Here is a 26,270-nt window from a genome sequence, read left to right as displayed (position 1 = left end):
AACACTTGGAGGACACCATGTTGGTGAAAACTACCGCATGCCATTACAACTGTGTACATCAGTGTTTCTTACCCTTGGTAATTTGAAGGGGTGTCAACTTCAACTCTTGAAATTCCACATTGGCTGGGGAACTCCAGGAGTTGAAATCCCCATGTCTTCAAGTTGCCAAGTTTGAAAAACATGGTGTTCATCTATCATAGACCTTGAAAGAAAATTTTGGGAAGATGGCTGCTTATTTTAGTAACACAGTTTTCACTTTTAAAAAGAATTGTGAGATGCAAGAGGCACACTTTTGTGAGAAAGCTTGATAGCAAAAAAAGTATCCTGAATCTTGCTCTAGTCTAGAGATACATTCCATTTATGAGGTAATCTGACTCCTCAGATGTAGTAGGTCGCGCTTTCTTTAATTTCTGCCGGACTAACCGCAAACGGCAAGCGACCATGAGTAGCAGCAAAGCGGTGATGGCTAACCCCAAAGCCAGTGGAAGTACAGCACCTAAAAAGAGTAAGAAGCAGAATGTCCTAAGTAGGCAGCCAATTCATAGATAAGACAGAAGCATCATATTATCCAAATAAACAATTTACATTTCTGAGGTCTTCCCAAAACAAAACCACTTAAGGGGAGATGAGCATATCTGCTCTATCAGGTCATAGTCATGAGAGTGGTATATGACATTTCAATAGTTCATATACTGTGGATGATACCTTTTCCTTCGTGATGATTCACTTTTGTATATTTCTGTGTCTTGACACAGAATAAATCAGTTGAACACCCTACCCCCCACATCTTTACCTGTTTCTGGGACTGGAAGGCTCTTTTCAATCTGAGTGCTCTTGAAGCTGACAATATCATTGTCATTCTTATCTGTGTCTTTCCCTGAGATTCTAGAATCTGTAAAAACAAAACAATGCATCATCAATATATATCTCAGTAGCCCACAGGCGTCAAACTCAATCGTGTCACGTGACGTATCACGATGTTTTTTGCCTTTGCAGAGCAGGGGTGAGTGTGGCTTGCCCGTGATGTATCCGGCCTGTGGGTCGCCAATTTGACACCCTGTGAATAGCAGATAAATTACATCACAACATTCAAGTGTGCTTCAAGAACTATGACTTGCGCTAGTTACTGTAATAAAACTAGTATCTTTACAGCTTGTAAAGAAATATCTTACTTGTGGACTATCATATTTGCACTCTGAGATCCTCTTCTGGCTGAGATTTTAACAACTAAATGATCCTTTTTGCATGCCCCAATTGACTGGATCATGGTGCTTTTAACTAAATTGACTTGCTTGGGGCTAAGCTAAATCCCTCCATTTGATATGAATTATTTATTGGGAAGTTACTTGATGCTCACTTCTGAGACTAGGATGTCACCAACATGAAAAAGGCAGAGTTAGGTGTGAAGTAAGAACCTCCATCTGATTGCCTATTGTAGCAGTGACTCTGGATGCACCACTTTTTAAAAAACTCTTCAAAAGGGGGGGAATGTAAAATTCATAGGGTGTGGCATGATAACTTATTTAACAGTGGTTGAATTAAAAAATTTAAAAAATGGGTATTGAGAGATGGACACAGAAACCTTAGAATAAATTGTGCCAACACAAGAAACTTGAACCAGTTAACATGGGAAAAAATAGTTGGTTGTTCTTAAGAACACAGCCACAAAAGCAGAAACTTAGTTTTACTGTATGCAGCTGAGCTCCCACCACATATATTTGTTTAGCTACACCACATACATTTGTTCACTAAATAAGCCATAGTTTACATATTCAGTCCTAAAGCAATGATTATATTATAATTTAACATGTGAAAACTAGCCCAGAACAACTGTCTTGATTATGAGTGCTTTGGTAGGGAGGCTTCAAAGTAACACTTTCAAAATGAACAGAGTACAGCACAATTTAGTTTAGTCAAATAAACTTGACCAATAAGCTTGGAGAAGTAGTTCCAGGGCTGGGTTCTACTTACTTTTACTACCGGTTCACAGCGGGGTCACATGTGTGCTCTTCTGTGCATGCGCAGAAGCTTCTGCACATGCGCAGAAGCATTTTGATGATGTCGGGATTGGTGGGCGGAGCCTCCCACCGGTTTTACTACCGGTTCTATAGAACCGGTGCGAACCGGGGGCAACCTACCACTGAGTAGTTCCACCTAAGAATGATTGCTGACTGGTCTACATATTCTTTTTCTATTCTTAGAATTTGGAAATTGGAAATACTGAAAAATGGTCACCTTAGACAAAGTAAATGTTGGGGGCCCAGAGAGTGAGATGACCATTTTCAAACTAGTAATGTTAAATGATAAATTTTTAAAGTTGGCAAATACTGCCAAGCCCATGTAGATAAAGTACAAAAAAAAAATAATCAGTATTTGATGCCATTCCAATATTTACATGCCATGCAAATCTATCCATTACTATGATAGATTTTATGACAGCCAGATCTGCACTTTAGCAGATTGCAAAGAGATTACGGTATATTCTTAAGCTTTTTACCAAATCTTTCTCCATCAATAGAAGGATTGCTAAAACACAATTGGCATTCCAGTGGGACTACAGAGCAAAGTGTTATCTTATGCTATGTTATGTTGTGCCACTTCCCTACCCCAGGTGACTGATTATTACCATGAACTTTTACACATTCAGCAAGACAGTCAGATTCTTGAAGAAAGTTGTTTTCATTGCCTTTGCAACCACCATAGATGAAATGCATGCAAGTGCCTGAAAAAGCATCAAAATGCCAGCGAGGGAGGTGTCTGTTGCATGAGCCAGTGGCTAGGGGGAGCAAGCACTGTTCTGTAATTATAAGAAGAAAAATAGATTAACTCTAAATCTTTGTAATTAGCATATGAAAATCAGACAGCAGTTAGGTTTTATAATATATTTGGAATACATTACCGTAATTTAAACAAGGGCTATAACAGAATACAGAATCTTGCCCTTGTCCCTTTTGTTGACCTGAAAAGAATCTTTCCAGCCACAGTTCCCAAATGCATCCATTTAAGTATGTTGCCTTTTTCCCCTTATATTTAACAGAATCCAACACCTGGAAGTATCTAGCTATTTCTACCCACTTCATTCACTGTTCTTCATATTGAAGAAGTTGCTTCCCTACATAAGGCATTCATCCCTTGCATATTCCAGTCAATTAATTCTGAAGCCATGGAAGCACAGCAGGAAGGATGAGGTGATGGCACTTTGTTCATAAGTAGTCTAATGACAGAATGTCCCCGTGGTTCTCCCTTGAGTGAAGGGAAATTTGAATACATGATAGAACATTATTCATGTGTTGCATGGCATGATGTGCTATTACTATTCCATAATAGTAATTTATCTTCAAATATAACAAACTAGGGAGATTACAAATAGTCCTCAATTTATGACCACAATTGAGCCCAAAATTTCTGTTGTTAAACAAGACAGTAGTTAAGTGAATTTTGCCCCATTTTTGACCTGTCTTGCCACAGTTGTTAAATGAATCATTGCAGTTGTTAGTTAAGTTAGTAACACGATTGTTAAGTGAATCTTGCTTCACCATTGACTTTGTCAAAAGGTCTCAAAAAGTAATCTCATGACCTTGGGACACCGCAACCGTCATAAATATGAATCAGTTGCCAAGCATCTGAATTTTGATCACATGACCATGGGGATGCTGTCATGACGGAAATGGCCATGACTTACTTTTTTTCAGTGCCATTGTAACTTCGAACAATCGCTAAACGAATTGTTGTAATTCAAGGACTACCTCTACTGATTCCATCCAAGCGGTAGTATACTACTAGTAGAAAACACTTCTGCTTGTATAAAATGAAGCCTCTCATTTTCAGGAATTCCATCCTATGTTCTCTCATGCAATATTGCTCAATCTCAATTTTAATTTTCAGGAGCAGCTTTGCAGAGACAAAAGGGCTGCCATGAATAGGAGGAAACCAGATAAGCACATGAAAGCATGCTCCAATACAAGAATAGCACTGAATATAGCTGCTCTATATTTTTGTTTTCAAAGTCTGTGCAAAATATATAGGGGAAAACATTGATTCATTCACTGGTGTTTTTGAGGTACATATATAAATTATGATCTATCTTCCGTCCATCTCTACCCAACCTTGATTGTATACATGAGTATTACTCATCAAATTGTGGAAATCACCTGTTTTCCCAAAGCTGTAGCTGAATTAACTGCATGCATTTCTTTAACAAATTTCTATAGTCAACTCAAGGAACAATTGTGAAAATTAAGCCTTAAAATTTTTTGAGGATCAGCTTATTCACAAGTGGCACATTTTTCAAAAGTGCCATTTTGGTTAAAATTTTAAGTGTCAGCTTATTCTGTGGATAGGTTTATACATGACTATATACAATAACTCCACATTTGAGCAAAAATAAACTTAACTTTGTAAGTAAGCCTATTTATTAATATACACTCTAGTACTGTAATGCATTAATATACGTATTCATACATCATATGAATGCTTAGACTGCAGTGCCCTGGGGACTATAATAGCATTTTTCCAATTCATAGGATTGTAGAAAAAAACAATGTATTCAAAATATAAAGGTGGAGGTGGTCGATTGAGTAACAACAGATCCCACCTCCCCCCACCTTCTAGTCCACCCTCCCCTGCTCCTCACATGTCCTTAGATTTTAATCTTTGGTTTTAATTTATTTGTGTTTTAATGTAGATATATTTTTAAAACTGTAATCCAACCAAAGTTACTTTATGGCAAGACGGGCGGCCAATACATTTTAAAAATCAATCAATCAATCAATCAATCAATCAATCAATCAATCAATCATATTGTTAATCTTACCTGGTATAAACCCTGTAACTTGTTTCTTTGGTCCCTGAGAGGGTGGTTGTTTGATTTTCTCTGGTTCAAGTACTTGACTGCTTAATGTACTTGTCTGGGTGATTTCAAATGTAAGGTCTTTATTGGCTTTTTTCATAAATTCAACTGATTTTTGTTGAATAGTGTCTATGTGAGTTATTGCACTCTGTCCTGAATTATCTGAGTGTAAAAAAAACACACAAGAACATAAGGAAAGCCCAACTGGATTAGGCCAAAGTCCAACTTAATTCATTGTTTAGCTTCTCATAGTGATCAACCAGATACCACTGAGGTGAGACAAAGTAAATGAAAGTCACATGTCATTTTGTGATGGGCTATCTTCATTTTCTCACTCACTCAAAGTATACCTTCGCCCCTTCCTGCTCAAAAATCCAGTCCACACACCTGCCACAAAATTTTTCTTTTGTGGACCCAAAATGCCTGGACTGCAATCTAGCTAATTGCTAGAGGATAGCATCTTCTTCTTGTGCCATATCTGTCATCGGACGTTGGCGATCATGTTGGTGATCCCAATTGCTAGAGGATAGCATAGTGATAGTCAAAACCCCAGATCTTTGTTGGCATCTACTGGCCAATTGGAAACTTGCAGTCGAAATATAGTAGCTATACACCGTACAAATTAGCCTTGCTGAAAACATGGGGCAAGGAAAGAGCAAGGGAGACAGGTGAAGCCTCCTGTGCCTGTGGGACCCAAGGCAACTAATCTTTTTAAGCCACTGATATGTCTAGACCACTGTTTCTCAACCTTTGGCAACTTGAAGATGTGTGGACTTCAACTCCTAGAATTCCCCAACCAGCATGGGTGGGGAATTCTGAAAGCTGCTAAGGTTGAGAAATACTGACCTAGAAACAATCAATACAATATTAGTGTGCAAATGATAGCATTTTAAAAAAGGAAATGAAGCTTAACTGGGTTTACAGTAGTTAGAATGCAGTATTGCAGGCTAACTCACTGCTCACATCCAGGAGTTTGATTTTGTCCAAATTAAGGTTGACTCAGCCTTCCATCCTTTCAAGGTTAGTAAAATGAGGACCCACCTTTTGAAAAAGGTGCTTTTTCAAGAGGCAACTTGAAAAACTGGTCCAGAAAGTCCAGTTGCCTCTTGAAAAAGCACCTTTGGGACAACCATGACCTGGATGACTGAGAATCTCCATAGACACTTAAAGGACTCAGACTGCTTTGGGCAATATGCTGATTCTGTAAACCGCTTAGAGAGGGCTGTAAAACATATAAAGTGGTATATAAGTCTAAGTACTATTGCTATTGATATTTTCCTCACCCTAAGATTCAAATGCAGGATTTCAAATCTACATGCCTTCACTTATTATTGAACTATTATTATTGTTGAGCTATTTTTTAAATGTTTAAATGGACAGATTCTGTTTACTCACATTTATGGCAAAAAGCTTCATCTGACCCATCAGGACAGTGGTTCTCTCCATCACAGGCAAAAGTGATGTCAATGCAGCAGCCGTCATCACAGAGGAACTGGTATCGGGAACATTTCCCAACACAACCTGCAATAGGCCAATGCTCAGGTTAGAAGACAAATTAAATTGCAAAATATAAAAAGCAGCTGTTTACTGTGGATATTGCAGCAATGGAAGCCCTCCTGTTTTGCATCCTTTCATCCCTGTCCTTCATAAAATGACTCTATGAATATTTCAGGTAGAAGAATAAGGCAAAACCATTCAACAAATGTTATCTCTGGACAAAGGGGAAAAAGCAACCAGTTAAAACTAAATTCTGTCCGCTATACCAATTCAGCATACATGGGACATAATCTGTATTCTACTTGCTGAGCTGAGAAAATTAGTGGACCAGAGGAATGCTGTGGATATAATTTATTTGGACTCCAGTAAGGCATTTGATAAAATAGACCATAATCTACTACTTGATAAGATAGAAAACTATGGGTTAGACAGCATCACCACCAGATGGATTCATAACTGGCTGACCAACCACACTCAGCATGTAGTCCTCAATGGAACTGCATCTACATGGAGAGAAGTATGCAGTGGGGCACCCCAAGGCTCTGTTTTAGGCCCAGTACTCTTCAACATCTTCATCAATGATTTGGACAAGGGAATAGATGGGGAACTCATCAAATTTGCAGATGACACCATGCTGGCAGGAATAGCCAACACTCCAGAAGATAGGCTTAAGAAACAGAAGGATCTTGACAAACTTGAACATTGGGCGCTATCTAACAAAATGAAATTCAACAGTGAAAAAAGTAAGGCTCTACATTTAGACAAGAAAAACAAAATGCACAGGTACAGTATATGTGGTACCTCACTCAATAGTAGTAACTATTAAGTAACTATAGTAAGAAATAGTAGTGAGAGGGATCTTGGCGTTCTGGTGGACAACCATTTAAATATCAGCCAGCAGTGTGCTACAGCTGCCAACACAGTTCTAGGCTGCATAAACAGAAGATCATGTGAAGTGTTAATACCACTTTATAATGCCTTGGTAAGGCCGCAGTTGGAATACTGCATCCAGTTTTGGTCGCCAAGATGTAAAAAAGATGTTGAGACTCTAGAAAGAGTGCAGAGAAGAGCAACAAAGATGATTAGGGAACTGGAGGCTAAAATATATAAATAACGGTTGCTGGAATTGGGTATGTCTAGTTTAATGAAAAGAAGGATAAGGGGTGACATGATAGCAGTGTTTCAACCAGGGGTTGAAACAAAGAAGAGGGGGTCAATTTATTCTCCAAAGCACCTGAAGGCAGGACAAGAAGCAATGGATGGAAACTAATCAAGGAGAGAAGCAACCTAAAACTTTCTGACAGAACAATTAATCAGTGGAACAACTTGCCTCCAGAAGTTGTGAATTCTCCAACAGTGGTAGTTTTTAAGAAGAGATTGGACAACCATTTATCTGAAATGGTATAGGGTTTCCTGCTAAGCAGGGGGTTGGACTTGAAGAGCTCCAAGGTCCCTTCCAACTCTGTTATTCTATTCTATTCTATTATTAGAAGCTGCTGTTCTGAGTTAATTGCTCATAATTGTTGAATTTTATATGACCTTTATTGCCTTACATTTATTTATTGGATTTATATCCTGCCTATTGTTTGAAAGCTGAAGGCAGTGTATGTAGCCCTCCTATTTCTTCCTGGAGAAATTATAAATATTTAACAATAGAGATTACACCCACTCCCCATTTAGCAATTATCTCAGCTAATAACCATTTGCATACATAATGATAATGAATGGTAATAAAAATCATTTTCCAACCAATATGCGCCTTTATGACCAAATTTTGGGCATCTAACAACAGTACATGCTGAAGTGAGAGTAATGCTGGTGTAGCTGTGTAAGAGAACCATATGAATGAGATGACAGCAACTAGTGATTTTGCATTTTCTCTCTCTCCTTCCCTCCCCCATCTCATGTGTTCACATAACAATCATTTCATTTTGCTTAATACTTAACTTTCCTGGTAGTTGGAATGGGACTCAGTTGCTAAACAAGGGGAAAGTCTATATGTAGCTCAGGGCTGAATTTTGGGATTCTTGGTGTTCTCTGAGCTTGGTTTGCTTTGTGCAACTCTTTCATTATCGGGTTAGGAGTGAGCTTTGTTGTCTGTTTAGATATAGTAGTCTAGAGTACCAGCCTTGTTGGATTTGGGCAGGATGTGATGATTAGTGGTATTGTTCTTCTTTCATTGCTGCTTAATGTGATGATTAGATATCGGTTCCTCCTTCTCTGGGTTCTGGTATTTTGATAAGGGAGGACGTGCTCAGCAACATTTCCTCCTTTCTTGGTCTGTGGTTAGGCCTTTTGAATGCTTCATAAATAGGGTAGCAGTTCTCAACTTACAACCATATTTATACCCAACGTTGAGATGGTTACGTGAGTTTTGCCCCATTTTACAACCTTTCTTGCCACAGTTAAGTGAATCATTATAGTTGTTAAATTAGTAACCCGGTTAAGTGAATCTAGCTTCCCCATTGGCTTTGCTTGTCAGAATAGCAATAGCATTTAGACTTACATACCGCTTCATAGTGCTTTACACTCTCTAAGAGGTTTACAGAGTCAGTATATTGCCCCCAACAATCTGGGTCCTCATTTTACCGACCTCGGAAGGATGGAAGGCTGAGTCAACCTTGAGCCTGGTGAGATTCAAACTGCCAAATTGCAGGCAGCCAGCAGCCAGCAGAAGTAGCCTGCAGTACTGCATTCTAACCACTGCGCCACTACAGCTCTTAAGGTCACAAAAGGTGACCTCAGGACACGGCACATAAATATGAGTCAGTTGGCATCTGAACTTTGATCACGTGACTATGGGGATGCTGCAAAGGTTTTAAGTGTGAAAAGCGGTCATAAGTCATTTGTTTCAGTGCCGTTGTAACTTTGAATGGTCACTAAACGAACTGTTGTAAGTCAAGGGCCACCTGTATATCAAGCTTGTAATTCTCTTTATAAGCATCAGAGCAACCCTAGAATATCTGCCAGCAACTGGTACCTTAGGAGACCAGATTCCTTTTGGTAATTCTCTTGAATTTTTAGTACAGCTCCATCTCCCTCATGCAACCCAAAATAAATATTTAGACTAAGCTCCTGAATAAAAGTGGAGAACATAATTCTGATAAATAAATAATAGGAGAAAGAAGGGTCAGGAGAGCAAGGATACTTCCCAGCAATGGTTGCTATGGTGATTAGAATGTTGGGAAAAAATACAGCTGAGCTGGAGAGGTTGTAAAAACCTGGAGGGAAAGAAAGGGAAAATGGAGCAAAGCCGAGAAGGTAAAAGCAATGAGCCAGGCCCAAGGTGCAACAATGGAGTCTTTCTCCAAAGACTGGGGCAACCTAGGCTGGTAGAGACAGGAGGAATGTGGGGAGGAGAAGGGAGATGCAGTATCTGCAGAACAGATAGGCTGTGGTATCCTTTGATCTTGGCACCTTGTAAGTCATGGTTCCTGAATCTGGTTCCCAACATCTGAATCTGACCATTGGTTGTGACTCAAGGATGAGACGGTTCCTACTGGAATTGGTTATATACTTGGGAGAGATTCAGAAGTAGGAAGTAAAAGCTTGTCAGCCTTTCAAGGTAATCCAGAGAAGAAACTAACACTACCTTTCTTGTAAGAGTCCAATAACAAAATCTTGGCAAAATCTGAAAATGCTTCTCCTCTCCCCCACTTTTACTTTCCAGGGAACTAGGGAGGGTCCCTTCTGAGACACTTTCCACATTCTTTCTGTAGGCTGAGATGTCTCTTATCTCACCACTGCCCTGCTTCCAGCTCTTCTGCCTTCTGTCTTTCAAGGATATTCCTACTGACCATTACAGAGCCAGAGCATGTAATTGCTAAGGTATAGGACTAAGAGTAGCCAGATCCATATTCAAGTTCACCCTCAACCATGGTTGCTCACTAGATGACTTTGGACAGTTCCATTGCTAGCTCCTGATCTACCTCACAGGATTGCTTGTTGGGAAAAAATGGAGGACTGCGTATGGTGTCTTGAGTTCTCTAGGAGCTCATTTAAGACAGGATTGAAATGTAGGAATTATGAACAAAGTTGGCATGCAGGAACAGTGCTGGAACAAATGCTTTGCATATTTGTTATTTTTATTTTCTGTTTGTATATTGTGCCCAGATGTCATCTTGTTTTTGGCTGGCATTGGTTTTCATGTTACTATTTGTAAACCACCCAGAGTCAATTGGAGTAAATACCATATGGGATTCATTTAACTAGATGATTGGAGTGATTGTGCATTATGTCAAAAGGAATGAAGCATTCTTGGTATTGTATATAGAAGGAAAAACTACTTTCTTTTGAGATAAAGTTGCTTAAACATGTTGCTCAATTGCAAGATCTCTGCCCAGGTTAGTATTGTGGGTCCTGCTATAGTGGGTGTCACATATAATGGCAAAATTATGTCTTGGAGACTACATCTGTAATACAGTTTACTGGAATGAAGGGAATAGCATGCCAGGAGAGTCAAATGAAAAAGAGAACAGGCTTTTGCACCGTGTTTTTCAACCTTGGCAATTAGAAATTATGGGAGTTGAAGTCCACACATCTTAAAGTTGCCCGAATTAAAAAGCACTGGTGTAGAAGGAAATGTGGTGGATATTGTACATTGTGCAAATTGCCTCTTTAAGGTAGTTTAAACTGTAAGACCTGTACCCTATTTGCAATGTATTTAAAGCATGTTCTGTTGTGATTTTAATTACAGACATACACAGTCTCATTCTCAACTATACCACAGAACAAGAAAACGGTTATTTCAGCAGTTTTCTCACCTAATTCAGAATGAATCATTGGAAGTACTGTCACTGAGACGTTATCTGAACTCCTTTGGCCAGCTGTGTCAGTCACGGTCAGCTGCAGTGTATATTTTCCTTCTTGCATATGAGAGAGCTTCAGTGTTCCTGGCTGAGGTACCTGAGCCAAAAAAATAGGGCATTGATGGAATCCCATCCTTCATATTATAGCTACCAAGGTACAACTCTCATACAATCATGAGAGGATTGAGATGCATGCATACACACACATTCTATAATATACATAGGAGAGTGTAAAATTAAAGGCATCATGCCTTTTTATTCCTGCCTAGGTTGCCTGAACACAGGTAAAGCAAATCAAAAAAAGTCTAGGGTTTATTGGTAAAATAGATATTGGAAACAAATACAGTGATCATTTGTAAGTCCCCCACCCTGCACCACATTGGATCAATGCATCCTTAGATTTCAAGATGGTGTAGCAAAAAATACAGATTTGAGAAAGTACACATTTCAGTGCAGTGCTATCATAAAAGAGCAACGTGTTTGAAATTCTCCAGGATTGCTGTCATGTTGTTCGTTTTAAAATCTTAAATCTCAAAATATAAAGAGGAAATTCATAGTTTACATCTCAGTGAATCAGCCAACTTTCTCAAGTAGCAGAGAGCAGGAAGGTATTCTTTCAAGCCCCTAAGACATTTTCACAATGAAGAACACTGTAAGCCACAAGTCCACATTCCGGTATGATGGAAGATAAAATAAGTGATTTAGCAATGAAATATGTTTCACTTGCCAGTCTTGTCAACTGGAGGGAAGCAGCATCATTTTATTTTTGGCTCAGAAAATATGTGACAAACCTCACTTAAATTATCATCCTCACAAAAGTAGAAAATAAAAGCAGTTTGTGTGATTGGGTGTGTACACATGAATGGATGAGAATCCCATGAAGCAGGACTCCATATAACCAGGCATCTGATATTTGGCACAGAGAAGCTATTTCTTCATAGCTTTTATCACTGATTCTACTCTGATTCTTTTATCTTAGATTCTATTCTGTTGTTTCCAGAAGTTTTTTTAGATCTGAGAATTCAGTTTGGCTAACAATGCAAGCTTTGTGTATTCAATCCTCACTGCGTATGATTCAACTAAACCAATCTTCCTATTCTACAGATCCCCACATCCATCTTCCCTTGTCACTAAGAGTAACTTCAACTATGCTGAATAGTTGTGCATAAGACTGAAGCATTAGAATCTTAGCACCTCACTGGCATTTTAAGAAGAGCACTCCAGAGAAAGGGCAGGGAAATCTTTGCAGGCTTTATATAAGAAAAACAAGTTCTACTGAAAAGATTATTACAGAAAGAAATGCATTATTTTTCCCCTGTTACGACTAAATCACAAAACAATATTGTTTCTTCTACAGGGGATGAATCTATTCCAACATTTCTCAACCTTAGCAATTTTTAAGACATGTGGACTTCAAATCCCAGAATTCCTCAGCCAGTAAATGTGAATTGTATTTCACGTGTCTTAAAGTTGCCAAGGTTGAGAAATCCTGATCTATTCTGTCAGTTTTCAACAGCAGGTGGCAGCCATGGCTCAGAAGGCCTTTGCACAGCTACAATTATACTGAACCCACTTTGGATCAGGAGGTCCTGTTCATAATCACTGATGCCTTGATCACCTCTTGGATTATAGCAATGGGCTGTATTGTGAAGTTGTCCCTGAAGACCACTTGGAAGCTGTAGCTGGTCCAAAATGTGGCATTACAGATAGTTATGGGGGTATCTCAATATACCCACTTAATGTCTACTTTGTGAGCTACACTGCTTCTCTGTGCTTTGGAGTACAAATTAAGATGTTGGTTCTCATGTATTAAACTCTTCATGGAGGAGGGCCATGTTATTTGTACAACTGTTACCTCTGATTACTTCAGTCTGTCCAGTAACATCTTGGCATGCCTGTCACTTAGACAGTGTCATCTGGCAGAATGTAGAGGATGTGCCTTCTTAGTTGCCACTCTTGCCCTTTGGGACAGCATCCCCATAAGATATGGTCGGCCTGACCCTACCTGCTTTTCAAAAACCATTATTAACCTGGCTCTTTCCCCAGGTACTAAGTCAGGTATGCTCCCATTGGCTGAAGCTTTTCCAAGCATTTTACGTCCTGTTGGGTTTCTGATTCTTTGATCATTGTGTTGTTTTTATATGCACTCAATTGTGATTTGTTTATTGGTGATATGCTACTCTGAATCATGTGCTGAGTGGGCAGCTATATAAATCACATAAATAAATGAATCAACCGAACAAAATAAAATGTCATTTGCCTTGGCATCGGGCGTACTGAAACAATACAAGTTGCCCTTATTCCAGCCAGCTGTCCCTGATCTAAATGCTGTAGGTCTTTCCAAAAGGGCACTGTGATATGTTTAATTTCTCTTTATACCACTGCTTACTCAGAATTCAGGTGACTTGAACAAAGCATCCATATTTTATCTTGTTCAAACATACAGTTCTATTCACCATTGTGAGCTGAAGAATAGAAAATTAACTCATTAATATCAACGTTACGGTGAGCAAATATAATCAGCAACTGACCCCAATTATGTTAACAATAACTGTAATCAGGCTTTATGTGTTGGCTTCTAGGAGGCAACCACTCTCTGCATCTCAGGTCTAAAACGTTTTAGGTAATTTAAGCAAACTGAAGGTCATTCGGTTTGGGGGGGAAATCTGCTAAATTTAAAGTGAAATATTTTTATTTATGCTTGGGGTTTGCCATCTGATTTTTTTCCAGGTAGCAATTTAATTTACAAGATACACCAATAAAAGAGCCAAATAGTTTAAGATATAGCATAGGCATACCCTTTTAATATTAATATTTCAGTAGAATTGCAACAATATTGCAACCCCTTTAGAGATAAGGGGTTGCAATATTGGGTTTGCTTTGATTAAGCAAAATACAACTGCAGTACATATTTGCAGTACATTGTTATTTATAATAACATAATAAAGTAATAACTACTGTAGTAGTACCCCTTCGGCTGCATCTATATGATGACAATAAGGCAAGTCCTGAATGCAATAAATAACTACACATTTTTGGGAAGTGTTCCTATAAATATCTACAGAGATTCTCAGTCATCTGAGAGCTGAAGAAGCTTCTTGGATGAGAAGCGAAACGTCTTCAAAGAAAAAAACAGAAAGTCCAGTTGCCTCTTGAAAAAAGCACCTTTGGGTTCCTATAAATACTTCGTACTTTGTCGATGTGAGTATCTACATCAATTCCTGGAAGTGACATTTTGTAATGTTAATAGATGCAGTTGTTTTGCTCATAGATTTCCCTGATGAATCTTTGTTTAAACATGGGTTCTCAAAATCTGTGGTCCTAGGCCTAAAATGGTGAGGTAATCAAGCAAGGAATGTCTCCCCTGTTATAATGAGTGCCAGAGATCAGCTTAGCATCAAAATGGTTCCTTACTCATTATCCCTTTTATGCATGCAAAACTGGAGCCCTGCTGGACTTCAGTCCTGCTGCCTCCCCATTCAAACGACAATTTTCCAGGACACAAGCAGGAAGTAAAAGAGACATAAGCAGGTACTTGAGGCAAAGCACTAACAGGCAATTTTCTTCTCTGTGCATTTTATACCTTCTACCTCCCTACCTCCCCCCAACACACAGATGGGATCTTGGTGCCCTATCCAACATAAAAAACACCTTGTTTTGCAAGCCTCTCCTCCTGGAATCATGAAGCCTGGAAAAGGACAAAGAAGGCAGATTTCTGGGGATTCTCTACAGGTGCCTCATTCCTTCTATTTTCACTGCCATCCAGGCACCCATCCTTTCCTTTTCTGTCAGTTATCTTTGTGCACATTTCCCTTGCCCCAACTTCTTTCAGTTTTGCACTCATTGCACATGCCTTCAAAATAAAGAAAAGGCACCCCTGTCTTTGAGCACAGTGCTGGAGCCCTGCACTTTCCAAAACATGCATTTTCCTAAATATGCAAGCAAGTATATATTACTCATATTCTGCAATGCCACACCAAGCAGTAGCTCACCAAGGCAAGAGAAAAGCTGAAGCAATCCTGACTTGATCTTCTCATTACCAGGTACCCAGAGTGGAAGGAAAGTGCACTTAGGACATTCCATAACACATGCAAAATTGGGATTCTTTATTTCTTTTACGCATGTAAAACTGGAGAAAACTTGATCCTGCTGTGATAGGAGAAGCCAACTACTTTTCCCATCACAGCAGGACTAGAGTTGAATTAGCCAACCACTAATTCATCTAGGCAAGGTAGAACCACATTTGCAGAGTAATCTGGTTTGTGTGGGCAACTCCTCCTATTGCAATTTGTTTGCTATCACTTAGATAGTCATGACCCACACATTGACTTCTAACTATCATATCAATGCCTTCCTTTAGTGTGGACTGTTTGTTTTGCCCCTCATTCTGAAGGCTTAGAGAATAGAATCATTTTGCCTCCAGACAGATCAGTTACAATAAAACAACATGTCAATCTGCTCAAAAGATTGAATGACTAATCCCAAATCATACAATAGATTTTCATGACTGAGGGTGGACTTGAATTTTGTTTGTTCTTAGTCACTGTGGTTTATAAATCATGATTTATGGCTTAACATGTGTGAAACCAACTGTGATTTATTCAGTAAATTGTCAGTACATAGACCATAGTTTAATGAAGATGCATAAACTAAGACTCAGACCTATTTAAAAAAGGAACTTAGTTGGATATGAGTTTAGTAATTCCACTGATTTTAATATATTTAGTATGAACATCACTGAATCTGAATTCAAATGTTTTCTGTCTATGTGTGCAAGGATCAGTGCATGCATTCATCTGTAAACCCAGTTTCACGAATGCATGCTTCAAGAAACAAATATCAACAAAACAAGTGACTGTCTCTAATATTTCTTTACTTTGCTTTATTCTGAAAGAACAGTGAATATTTCTCAGCTCTGTTGTTTCTAGAATTCCACAAAAAGTGCAGAATATACCTTGTATTGCAAAATATAATGTACCTGCATATCAACAGAAGATGCACCTTGAAGTAATGTCCACTCATATCGTATGATTCCATGGTCATCCACACTTTCTCTGCCATCCAGAATAACCCAGTCAACAGGTAATTGAAGAATAATATCTTCTCCCGCCTTGCTAAGAGGAGGCTCATCAGTTTCTAATTAAAATAAAGAATCTTAGTGAAAAAAATGAGTATACATCACTCAAAGTTAGGATTATTGTCTTTGCCTGGCTCACTTGTATTGTTTTATTGTAGATTTTTAAATCAAGAAAAATCTGTCTTAACAACAAAATATTTTCATCAATCTACTCCAGACTTTTAGTACAAGTTTATTGGACACAAATGAAAAACTTCTATATTTAATGTTTATGAAGCCTATATGTAAAGTAGATTCTGAGATTTTAAATTAGATATGATTTTGCTTTCTATTTAACCGTCCGCTAACAGGAACACAGGCTCTGATAAGCATATATTCATCAACACAGTTGGATCACTTTATGGTCATGGTTTTGAAATCTAGTCCTCCAATTCTGCAAAATGTTGCCCCCCCCTTGTGAAAAAGGCTTCTGCTTTCCCATTTGATACTCAAGATCAAGCTTTGGTTTAGAATTTATTTTGACATGGTTTTTGCTTACCTAGAGTTGCAATTTGGCCAAGGATGCCCTTGTTGTTGGATTTCCACCCCCATACTTTTCCATCATTCTGCAGCCTCCTAGGCTGCCCTTGCTTCCATCGCTTCTGAACTAAGAACATGAAACATGAATTATCTCATGTCTTTCTTTGGGTTTTAAATGAGTTGTGGAAAGCCTGGAGGCTGTACACTGATGGAAAGATAATTGAATAATGAATGACAAGCACTGCTTCACATATCATTTGGCTATCACTTGACTGTCTCATAATGTAAGTGCATGCACCTTGAACCCCTCCTAAAAATGTTTCATCAAAAAACAAATGTATTTATATGTTTATTTTCTATACAATTAAGTGGAATGTCTAAAAAATTGCAATGGAAAACATTGGCAGATTTTTAATTGACTCAATTAAAGTGTGAAGAGGCCCATTGAGCATTTCTGGTCCACTGTGGATAATAGTTGGATAATATTTTATGCTCATGATTATCCTGCTCATTTTTGAGCCAGGCTAGTGAATGTAGCTTTTGTGAATTAGAATAGATCTACAAATAAGTTGTGATCTTGGTATGTAATTGAAAGTCTTTCTAAAACAGGCAAAATAAAGGCATACATAATAATTGCTCACTTGGCTTCTCCAGAGCCCCAATTTGCAGCCGACAATAGAAATTTGAGTTAAATATCTCAGGCAACAGGGCTATAAAAATACAGATCTAGTGTTTTTGGAAAACACCTGCACGAATAATTTGAAAAATGGAGGGAACGAACCCAATGAATTGATTCTGGAACTGCAATGACACAATAACTAACACATTGTTAATTGAATCATGGTTTATTGAATAAACACAATTGACTAGGTTAACCGTGGCCTTACACACAAATGAGGAAAATACATTTCACTTCTAATATACTGGGTCAATCACTCAGGTTAAGGCAACTTCTTCATTTTATTCCCTAATAATCACTGATTCATTTCCAGTCAGAAAAATAAAACTACCACTCTTCAAAACTGAAACCTAGCTGTCCTTTCTTGTCTATGTAGTTGGCAAGCTAAACAAGATACATTAAGAACAAACAAAAGTCTGCAGTTTGAAGTAGCTAGTCTACGTATATCAAAATTAGATTCATATTTGACCATCTTATGCCAGTCCCAAATCAATTTTGAAGTAAGAATAGACACACTAAGCACCACTCTTTAAGGATTCATAAAATCTGGAAAACAGGCCCAGAGTAAGGCAGCAAGGATGATCAAGGAATGAAAAAGCTAAAGTAATGGAAACGTAAAGCCTTCACAAAAATTATCCCACGATAATTACAAGAATGCATTTGAAGCAAAACTTCACAGAGGAAACAATCATCCATAGGGAATGAGCTCTGTTTTATTGGATCATATAAACAAGCAGAGGGTGTACCCCTTCTGGGAACACTTTGAACTGAATACCCAGGAAGCAAAGCAATGGAATGGAAAAAAAGCGTGCAACTATACAAATATGTGAAGAAGATGATGCTGGCATTTTTTAATTGTTAGCCACCCAGCTGGTGTTTGTTGGAATGGGCAGCTATAGAAATAGATAGATAGATGATAGATAGGTAGGTAGGTAGGTAGGTAGGTAGATAGATGAATGATTTTTTTTAAAAAAATTGATTTATATGCCGCCCTTCTCCGGAGACTCAGGGCGGCTTACAATGCGTTAAGCAATAGCCTTCATACTTTTGTATATTTATACAAAGTCAGCTTATTGCCCCCACAAACTGGGTCCTCAATTTACCTACCTTAGAAAGGATGGAAGGCTGAGTCAACCTTGAGCCTGGTGAGATTCGAACTTAATAATTGCAGACAGCTGAAGTTAAATTACAATGCATTAGTCTGCTGAGCTATCCAGGCTCCTGGAGATGAATGAAAGATAGATAGATAGATAGATAGATAGATAGATAGATAGATAGATAGATAGATAGATGGATGAATGATAGATAGATGGAGGGAGGGAGGGAAGGAGGGAGGGAGAGGATAAAACGATCTTTGGGGGCAGGGAGAGAGAGTTAATACTACATTACCTCTCCATTCCTATATTTTAGTATTAAATATACTCTTAAGAGCCTCCTGTTCACGTGCAATTCGTTCCCGCCCCCCATCTCTTTTCATGAACTGAAACCGTTATTATTTTAGCCCCCCTTTCAAGAAACCGCCGAACTCTTAAGCCGACGGCGCTCTCCTTACCCAAAGCCGGAGGAGGATGGCTGGTGGGTTCCAGGAAGTAGCTGTTGTAGCCGCGCTGAGGGGAGAAGACACAGACGGCGCGGCCGCGATAGGTGCAGTTGAAGAGATAGCAGCGGACCGAGGCCGGCTGCTGCTGCTGCTGCTGCTGCTGCAAGACGGCGAGGGTGCAGAGGGCATCGGCGCAGCAGGCATCCAGGCAATGCCTGGGAGCAGCCACCGAGCCCGGAGAGCCGAGGAACGTGGCCCCCGCCGCGATGGAGTCCTTGGTGCGGATGATGGAGTCGGACCTGACCGAGAAGAAACTCCCGCCGCTGCTGCTGCCGCCGCCGCCGGCTAGTTCTTCAGTCCCTCCTCGGCAGCGACCGGCCGCTTCCTCCAGCTCATCGCTGCGGCCGCCGGAGGGATCCCTCTCAAGCTGCAGCTGGCGGCGGAACTCCTCCAGCAGCGATTCCACACCCGACGCCGCCGGGGATCTTAGCTCTCCGGTTGACGATTCCGGCGCCCCCAGAAGCAAAACAAGCGGCGGTAAGAGCCAGAGGACGAGGAGGCCCGGGGGGCCGGCCACTTCCGCGGCCATAGCACCCAAGGGACGGAGGCAGCGGAGGACGATGGCGGTGCTGACGACGGAAGGAGGGAAGGAAGGAAGGAAGGAAGGGAAAGCCTGGCTGCTACCACTGCGGTCCGGGAGATGGAGAAGAAGGGGGTGGCGGCGGCCGCGCCATGCTGGCCCCTCCCTGCACCAGCCGCCCAGGACGGAGAGCAAAGGGAGCGACTTCAGTCAGCACCACCGATCCCCGAACAGTTCCGAGCGGGAGGCCGCCCCGCCCAGGCCCGCCCACGTTCGGTGAGCGGAGGGGAGGAACTCTGGGGATGCCCCGCCTAGCCCTCGCCGGTCGCGGGGGGGGGGGGGTGTTAGTCCTTGCTACGTTGAGTTGCTGACGTTCGGAAGGTGGGATTGTCTGGATCTGGATGGAGGGAGCCCCGGTTCCGGTTAAGGTCTGAGGAAGCTCCTGATGCTGCGTTTCTACTGAAGCATGACACATGCAAGCAGACATCTGTACCTGCGGTGGCCTGTAACCTCATCGATTCAGGTTGATAATAACGGAGGAGGAGGAGGAGGAGAAAGAAGAAAGAAGAAAGAAGAAGAAGAAGAAGAAGAAGAAGAAGAAGAAGAAGAAGAAGAAGAAGAAGAAGAAGAAGAAGAAGAAGAAGAAGAAGAAGAAGAAGAAGAAGAAGAAGAAGTTGTTTCAGTGGCTCAAAAGCATATTTTATTTTGAGATGCATTACAGATGTACAGAGATCAGGTCCCAGTAAGAAATTATCCCCACTCTACAATATTCTTCCTCTGGAGAATTGCATGCTGCAGTTGTAGATGTAAAGAGCACAATCTCACACAGACCGATCAACCATCCAGACTTGTGGTTCCTCGGCCAGTTGTGTTATTAACCACCATGGCATTTGTATTTACAATTCATGACATTCTCACTTAACAATAGCAGCATTTGCTTGACAATCGTTGCAACAAAAGTTATAGAACTGAATTAGCCACATGACTTTATGACTGCTATGACTGTAATGGGCAGATTCCGTTATGGTCATAACTCAAGGACCACGTATAAAGTTATCCTAGCATGACATGTTTGGTGACAAATCCAAGCTGGCTATTATAAACTGTTGCATTCCTGTTCAAGGGGTCATCATAAATATATTGTTAATAAACTGCTTAACTATCTTGACTATGGTATAGTCATCCAGCTAGCATGTTTGTAACTCCCTGAGTTTTCCTTCCACCCTGAGACTCCAGGAGTTCTTGAAGATTAAATTCAGATGCTCTGTGATAATCTCTGTTACTTCCTACAGTACATTAGGATATCATTATTTTGGTCCTGGAGATCTAAATTCTAAGTGTTCTCTTATCCTCTTCTTCTTTTTCTTCCTCTTGAGCTTCAGCTCCTTCCTTCCATTGCAAATACAATTGTGACTGACATCTCTCTCTCTCTCTCTCTCTCTCTCATATCAAGTCAGTTCAAAGTAAATCGCCAGATGTTATTATATGGGGTTCAAATTCTGTATCAGGAATTGAGCTCATGGACTTTTGCACTTTATTTTTTAAATTTTTTTATAATTTTCAAAAAACCTTTATTAAAATTTAAAATATTAAAATACAAATACAAATACATCTGCAACAAAAATATGTCCATGATAGTTGTACAATTCAACGTTGTTCCAACCGTACACAAATCTTAACTCTATTCATATATTCTCAGATATTCCTTCTTGATCAAATATATTTGCATGCTGCAAAAAGGGGATTAAGGGGTTTTTTAGGGAAACTTTTTGATAGATTTTGATAGATTTTTAAGGGATTTTAAGGGGCGGGAGGGTTGTGTGGGTTTGGGGGTTAACCCACGGGGGGAGGGGTCCGGCCCAGCTGTTAGTGGGGCCACGGAGGGTGCAGATTCCGGGGGTAAGAGGGACATCAGAGTCCATTCTGTCGAGGGCTTTTCTATCAATGTGTTGAGTGGGAGGGGCAGATATGGTGGGAGCAGGGGGCCGCATCATGTAGTGGGGGCGCGCACTCGCTATCTTCGAGCGGTGGCACGCCCCGGTCCCCATAGCCCTTCTCGTATCCCAGGCTGTTCAGACTCTCAGGGCCCGAGCCTTCGGCTGCTGTCGTGCAATGCCAGGTCCGTGGTAAATAAAGCCCCCCTCATTTGCGATCTTATTCAGGAGGGGGGAGCGGACCTGGCAGGTATTACGGAGACCTGGTTGGGCCATGAGGGGGGGGTTCCCCTCGTGGATATGTGCCCACCAGGTTTCCGAGCATTCCATCAGCCGAGAGCTCAGGGCAGGGGCGGGGGGGGTGGCGGTTATTATAAAGGAAAGTCTTGATCCGAGGGAGACCACTGTTCCACAGATAGCCGGATGTGAGTCCCTTTTTGTGAGGTGGGGTCGTGGAGTACAGATGGGCTTGTTGATCACGTACCTGGCTCCCTGCCGCGTGGCAACGGCCCTGCTCGAGCTGCTCAACGTCATAGCTGAGGTGGCGGTTGGTACCCCCAGACTTCTAGTCATGGGGGATTTCAACCTGCCATCTATCGGCGAAACGTCTGAGGTGGCTCGAGAGTTCATGGCTTCCATGACGGCCATGGACCTTACTCAGTTAATTCATGACCCCACTCACACGGGTGGACACACTCTGGACTTAGTTTTTGTCTCTGGTCAGTGGTTGAGTGGCCTTGATACAGGGGATATAGTCATCGAACCCTTGTCATGGTCTGACCACTCGCTCCTTCGACTGGACTTTCTAACCGCTGCACCCCGCCGCAGGGAGGCGGGACCGACCAGGTGGTTCCGCCCCAGGCGCCTGATGGACCCTGATAGGTTCCAGATGGAGCTTGGGCCATTTCCTGAGACTCTGGCTCATGACTCGACTGAGGACCTGGTGGCCGCCTGGGATAGTGCGGCTGCCGGGGCCTTGGACCGTGTCGTGCCTTTGCGGCCTCTGACCCGGCACCGAACTCACCTAGCTCCTTGGTTTTCCGAGGAGCTCAGGGAGATGAAGCGCCGGAAAAGACGCCTGGAGAGTAGTTGGAGGACCAGTCGCTCCGAATCCGACCGAACACTGGTGAGGTCTCATATTAAGACCTACCTAGTGGCGATAAAAGCGGCGAAATCTAGTTATTTTGCCGCTCTTATCGCGTCATCAGATAATCGCCCGGCCGCCCTGTTCAGGGTGACCCGCTCCCTCCTCCATCTGGAAGCGCGGGATGACCCCTTGCAGGGCCGAGCCGAGGATTTTGTGCAGTATCTGTATGACAAAATCGCTCAGATTCGGGAAGGACTGGCCTCTGACTGGGTATGTCCGGATGGGATGACTGAGGCAGGTCTTGAGAGTGTTATCTGGGGGGAGTTCGATCCTGTGGCTCCCGAGGACATGGACAGGGTCCTGGGACGGCTGAACGCGACCACATGTTTATTGGACCCGTGTCCCTCCTGGTTGGTTCTGGCTTCCCGGGAGGTGACACGAGGCTGGCTCCAGAAGATCGTTAACGCTTCTTTGAGTGAGGGGGTCCTGCCGGCCGCTTTGAAAGAAGCGGTTGTGAGGCCCCTCCTCAAGAAGCCCTCTCTGGATCCGGCTGTTTTGGCTAACTATCGTCCAGTCTCCAACCTTCGCTTTGTTGCGAAGGTTGTTGAGAGTGTGGTGGCGCAACAGCTTCCCCGGTACCTGGATGAAGCTGTCTATCTAGACCCGCTCCAGTCCGGCTTCCGGCCTGGGCACAGCACGGAAACGGCATTGGTCGCGTTGGTGGATGATCTCTGGAGGGCTCGGGATAGGGGTTGCTCCTCTATCCTGGTCCTGTTAGACCTCTCAGCGGCTTTTGATACCATCGACCATGGTATCATGTTGCACCGGTTGGCGGGGTTGGGGGTGGGGGGCACCGTTCTGCGGTGGTTCTCCTCCTACCTCTCTGACCGGTCGCAATCTGTGTTGACGGGGGGGGCAGCGGTCGACCCCGAGGCACCTTGCTTGTGGGGTGCCACAAGGGTCGGTCCTCTCGCCCCTTCTGTTCAACATTTATGTAAAGCCGCTGGGTGAGATCATCCGTGGCTTTGGGGTGGAGTTCCATCAGTACGCTGATGACACCCAGCTGTACATCTCCACCCCAGGCCACCCCAACGATGCCCTTGAAGTGATGTCCCAGTGCCTGGAGGCCGTGCGGGCCTGGATGGGGAGAAACAGGCTCCGACTCAACCCCTCCAAGACCGAGTGGCTGTGGCTTCCAGCGTCCCGATATAGCCAGCTGACGCCATCGCTGGCTATTGGGGGCGAATCACTCGCCCCCACGGAGAGGGCTCGCAACTTGGGCGTCCTCCTGGACGCACGGCTGTCTTTAGAAGATCATTTGACGGCCGTGGCCAGGGGGGCTTTTTATCAGGTTCGCCTGATACGCCAGCTGCGCCCCTTTCTAGATCGGGACTCTCTACGCACAGTCACTCAGGCACTAGTCATTTCCCGCCTGGACTACTGCAACGCTCTCTACATGGGGCTCCCCCTGGGGTGCACCCGGAGGCTCCAGCTGGTCCAGAACGCGGCCGCGCGGGGGATTATGGGGGCGACGAGGCGCTCCCATGTGACACCTCTCCTGCGCGAGCTGCACTGGCTCCCAGTGGTCTTCCGGGTGCGCTTCAAGGTGTTGGTGACCACCTTTAAAGCGCTCCATGGCTTAGGGCCAGGGTACTTACGAGACCGCCTTCTGCCACCAATAGCCTCCCACCGGCCAGTACGCTCGCACAGAGTGGGCCTCCTCAGGGTGCCGTCCGCCAGACAATGTCGGCTGGCGACCCCCAGGGGGAGAGCCTTCTCTGTGGCGGCGCCCACCCTCTGGAACAACCTTCCCCCAGAGTTACGTATAATAACAGACCTCCGGATTTTTCGTCGGGCCCTGAAAACCTATTTATTTCAACAAGCTGGGCTGGCCTGAGTTAAATTTTAAATTGATTTTAAATTGGGTTATCTTAATTTCGGCCAAAACATTTAATTATTTTAATATTGTTCTTAAATTTTGTATTTATCTTTGTTTTTATCTTGGCTGTGCACCGCCCTGAGTCCTATTTGGAGAAGGGCGGTATAGAAATTTAATAAATAATAATAATAATAATAATAATAATAATGTAAACACAATTTATGTCTTATTTTGATCTATATATTTCCTATTTTTATTTTCTATCCATTGATACAAGTTTTCCCAGGTTGAGTAATATTCCGAGTCTTCCTTGTTATTTAATTCTACAGTAAATTTGTCCATTTCTGCACACTCAAAAATTTTCCGGATTATTACACAATCTGTCGGTGTAGTGGACTTTTGCACTTTAGATCCCTTCCTGCAATACTGCTAAGTATCCAATTTGGATAGTTTTTGAAACTAATGCATTTATATCTCACCAGGCTCAAGGTTGACTCAGCCTTCCATCCTTTCGAGGTAGGTAAAATGAGGACCCGGATTGTGGGGGCAATAAGCTGACTTTGTATAAAAAAAAAAGAACACCGCTTAGGGGCCCCCGAAAGCCCTACTAAGCAGGTATATACAAAAGTATGAAGGCTATTGCTTAACGCATTGTAAGCTGCCCTGAGTCTCCGGAGAAGGGCGGCATATAAATCGAACCAATAAATAAACAATAAATAAATAAATATGTAGTCATCTGAAGTACAAAGGTCCAGGAGCTCACTTCACAATAGGTTTGACTTCTGTAGAATACCATCTGGACACACATGTCTGAACAGCCCCTAATAGGACAACGTTGATCACCTACTGCTTTCTACTGATCAATGTAACGGAAAACACTGTGTAAATTAAACACTGCTGTATACAAAAATACATAAAATATATACCTCCATGATAACAGAATGAAGGTTGTAAGTCATGTAAAACCTCATACATGGGGCATGACATAATATATCATCTGTATACTCCAGTATTCTTTATATATCATTCTGATAGATCAGAATCAGGTCTGAGGCTTGGTACTTCTCAGCAGGAAATCATCCACCACAACCACTTTTCTTTCTCAAAGTGATTTGGCGATTTCCATGACCCATGCGGGCAACATTGTCTTCTGCCCTTTTCTCTGAATCTTAAGATGGCAGGACTTGTTCAGGTGGATGTCAGCTGTCATCTTGAGCGACAGCTTTAGACCAGCTGCTGATTTATTTAAATATTTTTTCCATTTATTAAATTTGCACTCTGACTTTCATTCAAAAGTTCAAGATGGCGTCCATAGTATTCCCTCCACCTCCACTCTTTCCAAGTAGATTGGTCTGAGAAAGAATGACTGGCCTAAAGTCATCAAATGAGCATTAATGGCTGAGGAAGGAGTTGATTTTCCCACTTCCCATTCAGTACCACTGATTCCCCCTTGACCCCTTCGCTTTGCTTAGTCACACACTTCCACTTGTCTCCCTCTTCATTTTCAATTTGTGACTTTTATTTATTTATTTTTTTCAGTACTCTGCATTTTGTGAAAGGTTAGCTGCCTTGAGGATCTCCAGTTAAATAGAAAGGCAGGATAGAAATAAAATAATCCAATTATTATAATATATTATAATAAATTATAAAATTATAATAAATTTCAATAAAAATTAAAAAAAAAAAGAAATAAAATAATCCAATAAAACAAAACGAATAGTGTGTCAGATCACATTAGCAGTCTTTGGTTCTTTCTCAGTGCTATTTAACAAAATACAAAACATATATGAATAAACAATATTTTTATGCTGAAATTTAATT

The 26,270-nt window shown here is 41.7% G+C and overlaps 1 protein-coding gene across 1 annotated transcript; it reads right to left on the bottom strand.

Moving 5' to 3' along the window:
* Positions 1 to 208: 208 nt before the first annotated feature.
* On the bottom strand, positions 209 to 19,558 carry LRP11 (LDL receptor related protein 11). The gene is made up of 8 exons (XM_070951936.1): positions 18,982 to 19,558; positions 16,133 to 16,290; positions 11,110 to 11,251; positions 6,245 to 6,370; positions 4,814 to 5,011; positions 2,627 to 2,797; positions 794 to 892; positions 209 to 496 (listed from the first exon to the last, which is right to left on the bottom strand). Exons 1-8 carry the CDS (start codon positions 19,556 to 19,558, stop codon positions 342 to 344), a joined length of 1,626 nt encoding a protein of 541 aa, XP_070808037.1. The 3' UTR covers positions 209 to 341.
* Positions 19,559 to 26,270: the final 6,712 nt, after the last annotated feature.

The sequence above is a fragment of the Pituophis catenifer genome, unplaced genomic scaffold (genome assembly GCF_029215685.1).
Source record: "Pituophis catenifer annectens isolate HBS135680 unplaced genomic scaffold, rPitCat1.0.hap2 SCAF_1, whole genome shotgun sequence".
Taxonomy (NCBI): Eukaryota; Metazoa; Chordata; class Lepidosauria; order Squamata; family Colubridae; genus Pituophis; species Pituophis catenifer.
This window is presented reverse-complemented; position numbering and strand designations above follow the sequence as displayed.

Coding starts and splice junctions, on each gene's coding strand:
- LRP11 (XM_070951936.1), bottom strand. CDS start 19,558: ATGGCCGCGGAAGTGGCCGGCCCCCCGGGCCTCCTCGTCCTCTGGCTC. Junction 16,291..18,981: donor CCATCCTCCTCCGGCTTTGG/GTAAGGAGAGCG, acceptor TATTTTAATTAG/AAACTGATGAGCCTCCTCTT. Junction 11,252..16,132: donor CATCTTCTGTTGATATGCAG/GTACATTATATT, acceptor TTTTTGGCTCAG/GTACCTCAGCCAGGAACACT.